This window comes from Eleutherodactylus coqui, chromosome 4, assembly GCF_035609145.1.
Source record: "Eleutherodactylus coqui strain aEleCoq1 chromosome 4, aEleCoq1.hap1, whole genome shotgun sequence".
In the NCBI taxonomy this organism is placed as follows: Eukaryota; Metazoa; Chordata; class Amphibia; order Anura; family Eleutherodactylidae; genus Eleutherodactylus; species Eleutherodactylus coqui.
Genome location: NC_089840.1, coordinates 113,718,711 through 113,730,867, shown reverse-complemented (window position 1 = coordinate 113,730,867; position 12,157 = coordinate 113,718,711). Strand labels below are relative to the sequence as shown.

General features: G+C 46.8%; 1 protein-coding gene across 4 annotated transcripts in view; it reads right to left on the bottom strand.

Annotated features, from left to right (window-relative positions):
• The window catches only part of LOC136625647 (EF-hand calcium-binding domain-containing protein 4B-like), a 90,619-nt gene that overhangs the window by 15,004 nt on the left and 63,458 nt on the right, over window positions 1-12,157 (bottom strand). For 2 of the 4 annotated variants that reach the window (XM_066600018.1, XM_066600019.1), the window contains exon 10: window positions 2,784-2,875. In XM_066600018.1, the coding sequence (XP_066456115.1) occupies window positions 2,784-2,875 (92 nt within the window). The remainder of the gene's footprint in view (window positions 1-2,783; window positions 2,876-12,157) is intronic. The other 2 variants (XM_066600020.1, XM_066600021.1) reach the window with 2 other exon arrangements.

The window sequence follows — 12,157 nt, the reverse complement described above, 5'->3', positions numbered from 1 at the left end:
TGTTAGTGACTGGGGAATGTAACTACAGTAGCAGACAAAGCTCATGGTTAGTTATCCAAATTAAACTTAATTTCAAATTCTAATTCAATTTGTCACTCAAACTGAATTTTTCTTTTTTACGTAATATTAATTTGCCTAAATAATAAATTGATTAATGTATGTCTGAGCTTGAATCTAGGCTTGTAATATAGCCTTTATTGCAATTTTGAGTCTTGTACATTATTGGGCTATTCTGTAAACTTTTAAACTGGCCCTTAAAATAAGATCTCATCAGGCACACAGAGGAGGAATGTTTCTATTGAAGAAAATCTCTCTAATCCAGTGGAGCATGCCAATTTTTTTCCTGTCTGATTTATAGAGAATCTATTAGAAGAAAATCCTTCACATTCCTTCATATAGAGTTATATAGGTAGAGCAGGACTAGGTACCTTATTATTAATGCTGAATTATGGCTTGAAATAAACTGGTGTGCATGAGCCCAAATATTCTGAAACATAGATGCTAATGGTCTATCCTTCGAATATCCTTTACATGGTCTATCCTTTAGATAGGCCATCAATGTTTCATAGATGAGGGTTTGCTTACCAGTACAATGAAGTGAATGTGGCACTCCTACATGCAGTATGTTCCCTTCATTGTTTACCCTGGCATAACAGCTTGCCCATACTGCAATTGCCATGATAAAGTCTCCATCCATAAGAATGAAGATGGCGACGGTCACATGATTTAGCCATGTGATCGTTTACCCGGCTGTTTCATTCGCTCCATCCAGTTCTGTGCAGCTGCAGGGACAGGTTCTTTTGCTGGCTGGATCTGCCTAGTGAGGAGTTCATTACAAATACAGGTAGCAAAAGAACCTATGTCTGTGCAGAACTGGACGGCATTGTTGTCCCATTCCCTTCAGTGGGACAACATTGCAGTATACTCAGAAAAACCACTACAAATAGTGCAGTATTCTGAGTATGAACAGGATTGTACTCACTTGTAAACATTGAAGAGACCACGGTGCTTGCACAAGTGTCATGGTGCCTTTAATCAGCTGATCAGTGGAGGTCCCAGGTGGCAGACTACCATCGATCAGATATTGGTGGCATATCCTGAGGATAGCACATACCACCACAATGCTTGCAAGAATACCGTGGCACCTTTAATCAACTGATCAGTGGAGGTCCCAAGTGTCAGACCCCACTGATCAGATATTGATGGCATATCCTGAGGATAGCGCATAAGACCACAGTGCTTGTAGGATTGCCGTGGCGCCTTCAATCAGCTGATCTGTGGGGGTCCCAGATGGCAGACTACCATCAATCAGATATTGTTGGCATATCCTGAGAATAACACATAAGACCACAGAGCTTGTAGGAGTGCCGTGGAGTCTTCAATCAGCTGATCCATAGTGGTCCCAGGTGGCAGACTACCATCAATCAGATATTGGTGGCATATCCTGAGGATAGCACATACCACCATAATGCTTGCATGACTACTGTGGCACCTTCAATCAACTGGTCAGTGGAGGTCCCAAGTGTCAGACCCCCACTGATCAGATATTGGTGGCATATCCTGAGGACAGCACATAAATGTTTTAAAAGATAGGCACATAACCCCTTTAAGTCCTGCAGAATCTCTTTAAGAACAAATATACGTTTTCTCAACAAATGCTCCCTTTTCCAATAGAACCCTCAATGAATTTTGTGAGAACCAAGAAATTAAAGTTGTTGAAACGTTATCGTATCTAAGCCATAATCCAATTACTCCAAATCCATTTTCTGTAGGATTGCCTATACATCCTTATCAGTGATCTCTAAAATGTTTTATTTCAATAAAGTCAAAAATCCTGTACAATAATGTCCAAACATTTAACGTAGTAATCATTTATTTCCTTTTCTTTGGAGCCCTAACCTGTACCTTACAGTACATGGCTCTTCTTTGGGAGACGATATATACAGATCTATTGTTTAAAAGAAGTAAAACAATCCCCAACAATTATGTTGGTGCTGCCGCACCCTTTACAACTCTTCTTCAAAGCCTACAATTAATTACAATTGCTTTAAAGTAGTCTTTCCTTTGAAGCAGCTGCGGTACAAGAGGGTGGGGCATATGCACTATAATGGCTGGGTTCATGGATATGTTTTTATTTTTTCATATAATTGTGAAACCATAAAATCAAAGCAATCTTTAAAACATATGATGCTTCTGGATGAAAAATGGCTTACTCAGCGCTTTTAGCTTAATGTCTCAGACATTGACTTCAGCTACTTGAACAGTAAGGTTTATGTATAGCAATATTGTTGGGCTAAAAAAAACAATGCCTTTGAAGATTGTAGCTACCGGAGCAGTCAAAACATTTACAAATAGTGCAATACTTCGATCTAATCCGAGGCACCCAGTGTTGTAGTATGGGATTTTACAACCTTTTAAAAAATTCTATCAAAGGATATTTATCACATTACAGCATTAAAACCACCAAATGGTTTAACGTTGGGATATTATTTTACTTTCTATTGCCATATCCTTGTAATATCGGTTTCTCTACCTAACTCTGAACATATAAGGATATTCGAGAATTTACTTTTACAGAAAAGGAGTTTAAACTTGAACTCTATGAACTTGAATGTTTTGTTTCCTGTAAATATAAAGTGTTTTCAATGAAAACATAGAAAGGCTTGGCAGACAGAAAACAGTCTGAGATGGAGCCTCTTTGATGAGACTTATTGAGATCTTCTGACATGAAAGCTGCAGTACCGCACTTATATGAGTAATAGTTAGAGGTCATTCCTACTTACAGATCTATAGACTCTTGTGAGTCACCTTGTTCAGATTCCTGCTCATTATTTTTTGCTTTCTGTGTGGTGTCCTGAAAGAAAATCTGGTAAAACTGTAAAATGCATTATGTTATATTTTTGGAATTCAATTGGCATTAGTGAAACAACATGTATATGGAAAAAAACCTTGTATACATTGATATTGTTTTTGAATTTTTTTAATGCTAATCCTATGGACACAATCTTAAATGGCCACTTCGGAGAAAGCTGATTTGTTTATCCCTGCCCCACCCCTTCCTTACCTGATTGCCTGCCACACTCTGGAGGTTTGCTGTGTATATTTCAGCCACTTCCATGCAGTGTAGCCTCCTGTCTGATGCTTATCAAGCCCCATCTTGATGGTGATATTTTAGCTTTCACTTTTGCATCTACCCCGGGAGCCGTCAGCATGGTATTAGCTAGAGACTCTACCATTTTTGCCTGCTGAGTGGACAGTTGAATTATCATTACCCTTTATATTCTTCTAAATAAACTGCAGACCATAGGTGGATGAGCTGTGATTTTTCTCTATTATTACTATGTGACAGGAGTTGTGTGATCATTATCAGTAACTGTGAAAGTAGTGTCTGTATCCTCCTCTAGGCAGTTTCTGTGGTAGGGTCCAAGTAATAGCATTACACAAAATGACAAACTGACTAGAAACTAGACACATAACTCCAAGGAAATCTGAACTAGTCAGAACTGAGTTCACATGACCATCTGAGGAGAAATAGGCCAGAAGTTTCTGATAGGAAGGAATAACCAACCAGGCTAACACTAGCCGACTTATACATACTAGGAAGTTAGCTACATAATAAATGAAAAAATTTCACCGGAGTGGCCCATTAGATAGACTATAACAACTGGCCATAGACACGTGATATTTGCCAGCCTTTGGATATTAACTCTTACTCTACCATAAACATGTCCATTTGTATGTATGCTTTTTCAACATGGAGATGGCTATAAGCAGTTGCCAATCAAGTCTGTGCTGCTTATATATATCGAACGAAAGGCTCAGAAATACAATTGTAATTAGCTTGTCCCAATGCAAGATATCAAACGAGCATTTGCTCATTCCCACAAACATCAGATTGCTGGCAAATTCCACTGAAATTGATGCACTCTGTTGGAAAGAAACTAATATCTATTGCAAGCTTAAAGGGGTTTTGTCATTAAAAAAGTCAATACTTACCTATCCCTCCCCCGTCAGTCTTCTTACTGTATCTTCTCCCCACCAATCGTCTCATGGCTCCTGCAGTCCCCCTAGTCACCTCACCGAAAGCCACCTGGACATTCTTTTTCCTGTTTTGGAGTGTCTGCAGACTCTACTTTCTGCAGGTCAGTGTAGGTTACGTCACTATTCCGGAGACTGCATATGCACGCTTTCTCGCCACGAGTGGTCATATGCTATTGTTGCGAGACAGTGTGCATACGCAGTCTTGGCAATAGTTCGGCACTCCCTGCTAGGCAGTGAACACCTTTAAAGTAATTCTGCTCAGCTACTGTCTAATATTAAATGTGTGTACCTACAGTAATATTGCAGCATGAGCACAAATGGCATCTGCACATCAATCACAGTTTCCTGAGTTGCTCATAGTAGATCACATGAGCCAACCAAAGCTTAGCAGCTTAACCAAGTATCAACAAATCCTGATTCCCAAAATCTTAGTCATACCATTATTCCCAGCTCTACATCTACTGTATATCACCCCCATGCACACACAAACACAAGAGATGCACATTTTTTGGGGGGGGGGGTCTGGATGCTAATTTTTGCCCCCTCTTCTGTGCTGATACTGCAGGGATATTGAACCTAAATGGTATTGCGTAAAGTTGCAACCATATTAAATGTTAAAGAATTTGTCCACTCCATAAAAATGAAATATAAATGTTTGTATAGGCATGATTAAAGTAATTCACCTGTAATAGTCTGCTTCAAATTTTGTCTGAGGTTTACTCCATGCCTTGGTCATACAATAGCAACAAATGCAGTACTTCCTGTAAAGCATGATTATCAAAAGTTCTACTCTACTACTAGCCACGCCCCCCCTCCTCAAAAACATCCATCCAACTTGGCCAGCCATTGACAAGTGGATCCATATGATATGCTAGCCCTGCTTCATCAGATGGCTACATGACAAATCCTTTTTATATGAAGGGGAATGGCTAGTAGGAGAGTAAGCTATGTGATCAGCAGATGGGATATAATGCTGTTACTCCATTCTTATTCTCATATGAGTACAGGACTAGAGATGAGCGAACGCGTTCGTCCGAGCTTGATATTCGTGCGAATATTAGGGTGTTCGGGATGTTCGTTATTCGTGACGAACACCATGCGGTGTTCTGGTTACTTTCACTTCCTTCCCTGAGACGTTAGCGCGCTTTTCTGGCCAATTGAAAGACAGGGAAGGCATTACAACTTCCCCCTGCAACGTTTAAGCCCTATACCACCCCCCTGCTGTGAGTGGCTGGCGAGATCAGGTGTTCGCCTAATATAAAAGTTGGCCCCTCCCGCGGCTCGCCTCAGATGCGGTGTGAGTTAGATGAGGGACAGTGCTGTTTATACCGGAGCTGCTGTAGGGAAAGAATTGGTAGTTAGTGTAGGCTTCAAGACCCCCCAAAGGTCCTTATTAGGGCCACTGATAGCTGTGTGTTGGCTGCTGTTAGCAGTGGGATTTTTTTTTTTCTCAAAATCGCCTCTGCAGACCGTTGCACCTGGCATTAGGGACAGAAGTGCTGCATAGGCAGGGAGAGTGTTAGGAGTGAGTGTAGCCTTCAAGAACCTCAACGGTCCTTTCTAGGGCCATATTTATCCGTGTGCAGTACTGTCCAGGCTGCTGTTGGCTGTGCTGCATTTTTTTTGGGCTTCTCAAAATCGCCTCTGCAGAGCATTCCACCCTCCATTGATACTGCAGGGAAAGAATTGTATAGGCAGGGCCACAACACAGTTATTATTCATAGAATATACACAGTGCTGCCTGTTGGTGGGAAAAAACTGAAAACAAATCTATTTGTCCAGCCTGTGTCCGTCCTTACGCCTGTGGAGACGTGTGAGCTGCGTGAAAAACATTGCTAAATCATACGCAGCCAGCTACGCTTTACTGCTGGGTTCGCCATTTGCTTTCCTTAATTGGGAAAAAAAATACCTGCTCTCCAAGAGTTATAATAACTCTGCTACCCTCACGTTCTGTGACACATAAGCAGGGACACAGCACAGTTATTAAACTTCTCAGGTTCATTGAATATACGCAGTGCTGCCTGTTGGTGGGAAAAAACTGAAAAGAAATCTATTTGTCCAGCCTGTGTCCGTCCTTACGCCTGTGGAGACGTGTGAGCTGCGTGAAAAACATTGCTAAATCATACGCAGCCAGCTACGCTTTACTGCTGGGTTCGCCATTTGCTTTCCTTAATTGGGAAAAAAAATACCTGCTCTCCAAGAGTTATAATAACTCTGCTACCCTCACGTTCTGTGACACATAAGCAGGGACACAGCACAGTTATTAAACTTCTCAGGTTCATTGAATATACGCAGTGCTGCCTGTTGGTGGGAAAAAACTGAAAAGAAATCTATTTGTCCAGCCTGTGTCCGTCCTTACGCCTGTGGAGACGTGTGAGCTGCGTGAAAAACATTGCTAAATCATACGCAGCCAGCTACGCTTTACTGCTGGGTTCGCCATTTGCTTTCCTTAATTGGGAAAAAAAATACCTGCTCTCCAAGAGTTATAATAACTCTGCTACCCTCACGTTCTGTGACACATAAGCAGGGACACAGCACAGTTATTAAACTTCTCAGGTTCATTGAATATACGCAGTGCTGCCTGTTGGTGGGAAAAAACTGAAAACAAATCTATTTGTCCAGCCTGTGTCCGTCCTTACGCCTGTGGAGACGTGTGAGCTGCGTGAAAAACATTGCTAAATCATACGCAGCCAGCTACGCTTTACTGCTGGGTTCGCCATTTGCTTTCCTTAATTGGGAAAAAAAATACCTGCTCTGCCACAGTTAATAACTCTGCTACCCTCACGTTCTGTGACACATAAGCAGGGACACAGCACAGTTATTAAACTTCTCAGGTTCATTGAATATACGCAGTGCTGCCTGTTGGTGGGAAAAAACTGAAAACAAATCTATTTGTCCAGCCTCTGTCCGTCCTTACGCCTGTGGAGACGTGTGAGCTGCGTGAAAAACATTGCTAAATCATACGCAGCCAGCTACGCTTTACTGCTGGGTTCGCCATTTGCTTTCCTTAATTGGGAAAAAAAATACCTGCTCTCCAAGAGTTATAATAACTCTGCTACCCTCACGTTCTGTGACACATAAGCAGGGACACAGCACAGTTATTAAACTTCTCAGGTTCATTGAATATACGCAGTGCTGCCTGTTGGTGGGAAAAAACTGAAAAGAAATCTATTTGTCCAGCCTGTGTCCGTCCTTACGCCTGTGGAGACGTGTGAGCTGCGTGAAAAACATTGCTAAATCAGACGCACCCAGCTACGCTTTACTGCTGGGTTCGCCATTTGCTTTCCTTAATTGGGAAAAAAAATACCTGCTCTCCAAGAGTTATAATAACTCTGCTACCCTCACGTTCTGTGACACATAAGCAGGGACACAGCACAGTTATTAAACTTCTCAGGTTCATTGAATATACGCAGTGCTGCCTGTTGGTGGGAAAAAACTGAAAAGAAATCTATTTGTCCAGCCTGTGTCCGTCCTTACGCCTGTGGAGACGTGTGAGCTGCGTGAAAAACATTGCTAAATCAGACGCACCCAGCTACGCTTTACTGCTGGCTTCGCCATTTGCTTTCCTTAATTGGGAAAAAAAATACCTGCTCTCCAAGAGTTATAATAACTCTGCTACCCTCACGTTCTGTGACACATAAGCAGGGACACAGCACAGTTATTAAACTTAGATAATTCATTCACTAGAGGCAGTGGGGCCTTTCGTTTTCCAAAAAGGGCAAAAATTATATTTGGCCTGCAGTCTTGCGCCAATTTATTTCCTGCCTGGGAAATCTAATCACTGGTAATACAGCATGCTGAGGGGTAGGGGTAAGCCTAGAGGACGTGGACGTGGACGTGGCCGAGGACGCGGAGGGCCAAGTGAGGGTGTGGGCACAGGCCAAGCTCCTGATCCAGGTGTGTCGCAGCTGTCTGCTGCGCGATTAGGAGAGAGGCACGTTTCTGGCGTCCCCACATTCATCGCCCAATTAATGGGTCCACGCGGGAGACGGTTATTAGAAAATGAGCAGTGTGAGCAGGTCCTGTCCTGGATGGCAGAAAGTGCTTCGAGCAACCTATCGTCTACCCGCAGTTCTGCGCCGTCCACTGCTGCCAATCCGAATCCTCTGTCTGCTGCTCCTCCTTCCTCCCAGCCTCCTCACTCCACTACAATGACACCTGCTCAGGAGCGGGAACACTCCCAGGAACTGTTCTCGGGCCCCTGCTTAGATTGGGCAGCAGCGGTTCCTCTCCCACCAGAGGAGTTTATCGTCACTGATGCCCAACCATTCGAAAGTTCCCGGGGTCCGGGGGAAGAGGCTGGGGACTTCCGCCAACTGTCTCAACAACTTTCTGTGGGTGAGGAGGACGATGACGATCAGACACAGTTGTCTTGCAGTGAGGTAGTAGTAAGGGCAGTAAGTCCCAGGGAGCAGCGCACAGAGGATTCGGAGGAAGAGCAGCAGGACGATGAGGTGACTGACCCCACCTGGTGTGCAACGCTTACTCAGGAGGACAGGTCTTCAGAGGGGGAGTCAAGGGCATCAGCAGGGCAGGTTGCAAGAGGCAGTGCAGTGGCCAGGGGTAGAGGCAGGGCCAGACCGAATAATCCACCAAGTGTTTCCCAAAGCGCCCCCTCGCGCCATGCCACCCTGCGGAGGCCGAGGTGCTCTAAGGTCTGGCAGTTTTTCACAGAGACGCCTGACGACCGACGAACAGTGGTGTGCAACCTTTGTCGCGCAAAGCTCAGCCGGGGAGCCAACACCAACAGCCTCACCACCACCACCATGCGCAGACATATGATGGCCAAGCACCCCGCAAGGTGGGACAAAGGCCGTTCACCGCCTCCGGTTTGCACCCCTGCCTCTCCCCCTGTGCCCCAACCTGCCACTGAGATGCAACCCCCCTCTCAGGACACAGGCACTACCGCCTCATGGCCTGCACCCACACCCTCATCTCCGCTGTCCTCGGCCCCATCCAGCAGTGTAGTTCAGCGCACCGTTCAGCCGTAGCTTGCGCAAGTGTTCGAGCGCAAGCGCAAGTACGCCGCCACGCACCCGCACGCTCAAACGTTAACCGTCCGCATCGCAAAATTCATCAGCCTTGAGATGCTGCCGTATAGGGTTGTGGAAACGGAGTCCTTCAAAAGTATCATGGAGGCGGCGGCCCCGCGCTACTCAGTTCCCAGTCGCCACTACTTTTCCCGATGTGCCGTCCCAGCCCTGCACGACCACGTCTCCCGCAACATTGTGCGCGCCCTCACCAACGCGGTTACTGCCACGGTCCACTTAACTACGGACACGTGGACAAGCACAGGCGGGCAGGGCCACTACATCTCCCTGACGGCACATTGGGTGAATTTAGTGGAGGCTGGGACAGAGTCAGAGCCTGGGACCGCTCACGTCCTACCCACCCCCAGAATTGCGGGCCCCAGCTCGGTGGTGGTATCTGCGGAGGTGTATGCTTCCTCCACTAAAGCACCCTCCTCCTCCTCCTCCTCCTCTGTCTCACAATCAAGATGTGTTAGCAGCAGCATGTCGCCAGCAGTCGGTGTCGCGCGGTGTGGCAGCACAGCGGTGGGCAAGCGTCAGCAGGCCGTGCTGAAACTACTCAGCTTAGGCGATAAGAGGCACACGGCCCACGAACTGCTGCAGGGTCTGACACAGCAGACCGACCGCTGGCTTGCGCCGCTGAGCCTCCAACCGGGCATGGTCGTGTGTGACAACGGCCGTAACCTGGTGGCGGCTCTGCAGCTCGGCAGCCTCACGCACGTGCCATGCCTGGCCCACGTCTTTAATTTGGTGGTTCAGCGGTTTCTGAAAAGCTACCCACGCTTGTCAGACCTGCTCGTAAAGGCGCGCCGGCTCTGCGCACATTTCCGCAAGTCCCACACGGACGCTGCCACCCTGCGCACCCTGTAACATCACTTTAAGCTGCCAGTGCACCGACTGCTGTGCGACGTGCCCACACGGTGGAACTCTACGCTCCACATGTTGGCCAGGCTCTATGAACAGCGTAGAGCTATAGTCGAATACCAACTCCAACATGGGCGGCGCAGTGGGAGTCAGCCTCCTCAATTCCTTTCAGAAGAGTGGGCCTGGTTGGCAGACATCTGCCATGTCCTTGGTAATTTTGAGGAGTCTACCCAGGTGGTGAGCGGCGATGCTACAATCATTAGCGTCACCATTCCTCTGCTATGCATCTTGAGAAATTCCCTGCAAACCATAAAGGCAGCTGCTTTGCGCTCGGAAACGGGGGCGGGGGAAGACAGTATGCCGCTGGATAGTCAGGGCACCCTCCTGTCTATTTCTCAGCGCGTACAGGAGGAGGAGGAGGAGCATGAGGAGGATGAGGAGGAGGGGGAAGAGACAGCTTGGCCCGCTGCTGACGGTACACCGGCTGATTGCCTGTCATCCTTTCAGCGTGTATGGCCTGAGGAGGAGGAGGAGGAGGAGGATCCTGAAAGTGATCTTCCTAGTGAAGACAGCCATGTGTTGCGTACAGGTACCCTGGCACACATGGCTGACTTCATGTTAGGATGCCTTTCTCGTGACCCTCGCGTTGCACGCATTCTGGCCACTACGGATTACTGGGTGTACACACTGCTCGATCCACGGTATAAGGAGAACCTGCCCACTCTGATTCCCGAAGAGGAAAGGGGTTCGAGAGTGTTGCTATACCACAGGACCCTTGCGGACAAGCTGATGGTAAAATTCCCAGCCGACAGCGCTAGTGGCAGAAGGCGCAGTTCCGAGGGCCATGTTGCAGGGGATGTGCGTAGATCGAGCAGCATGTACATCCCAGGCAGTGCAACAGTCTTTAAGGGCCTGGCCAGCTTTATGGCTCCCCACCAAGACTGTGTCACCGCTCCCCAGTCACGGCTGAGTCGGCGGGAGCACTGCAAAAGGATGGTGAGGGAGTACGTAGCGGATCGCACGACCATCCTTGGTGACGCCTCTGCCCCCTACAACTACTGGGTGTCGAAGCTGGACACGTGGCCTGAACTAGCCCTGTATGCCCTTGAGGTGCTTGCTTGTCCTGCGGCTAGCGTGTTGTCGGAGAGGGTGTTTAGTGCGGCTGGGGGAATCATCACCGATAAGCGTAGCCGCTTGTCAACCGACAGTGCCGACAGGCTAACACTCATCAAGATGAACAAAGGCTGGATTTCGCCAGACTTCTGTTCTCCACCAGCGGACAGCAGCGATACGTAAGCAATACGTAGGCTGCACCCGCGGATGGAAGCTACGTTCTCTCTCACCATCCAAAACGGGGACATTTGTGCTTCATCAATCTGTGTCTAATATTCCTCCTCCTCCTCCTCCTGCTCCTCCTCCTGAAACCTCACGTAATCACGCTGAACGGGCAATTTTTCTTAGGGCCACAAGGCTCACTCAAATAATTTTTCAGAACAATTTTTATAAGTTTCAATTAGCTTAAAAGCGTTGGAACTTTAACTTGAACCAATTTTTCGTTACACTGGGCTGCCTCCAGGCCTAGTTACCACTTAAGCCACATTAACCAAAGCGATTCACCTGCCATCTTGGTTGGGCATGGCCAATTTTTACTGAGGTACATTAGTACTGTTGGTACACCAATTTTTTGGGGCCCTCACCTACAGTGTAATCATAGTAATTTCTATGTTCTTCGCCTGCACTCATGGTACAGAAAGGTGTGTGGGGTTGGCCTACAGTTTAGCTACATAAATGTCACTTGTGCCTTGGCTATACTAAGGCTACTGAAATGGAACGAAGACTGCGCTCCCGCTATACTGCTGCTTCAGAATTGTTACTGGGGCCTGTCTTGAGTGCTACTATTGCTTACATGGAACGAAGACTGCGCTCCCGCTATACTGCTGCTTCAGAATTGTTACTGGGGCCTGTCTTGAGTGCTACTATTGCTTACATGGAACGAAGACTGCGCTCCCGCTATACTGCTGCTTCAGAATTGTTACTGGGGCCTGTCTTGAGTGCTACTATTGCTTACATGGAACGGACACGTGGAGAGGACACGTAGTGCCTCAAAAACATCCCCCTCCTCCTCCAACAGGGAAAACATTGTTGGCAAATGCCTTTGCATTGGTTCGTCTGGCGGCAGTCCAAGAATTTCACCTTTACCGACACTACAAGAGAGCCCCCCC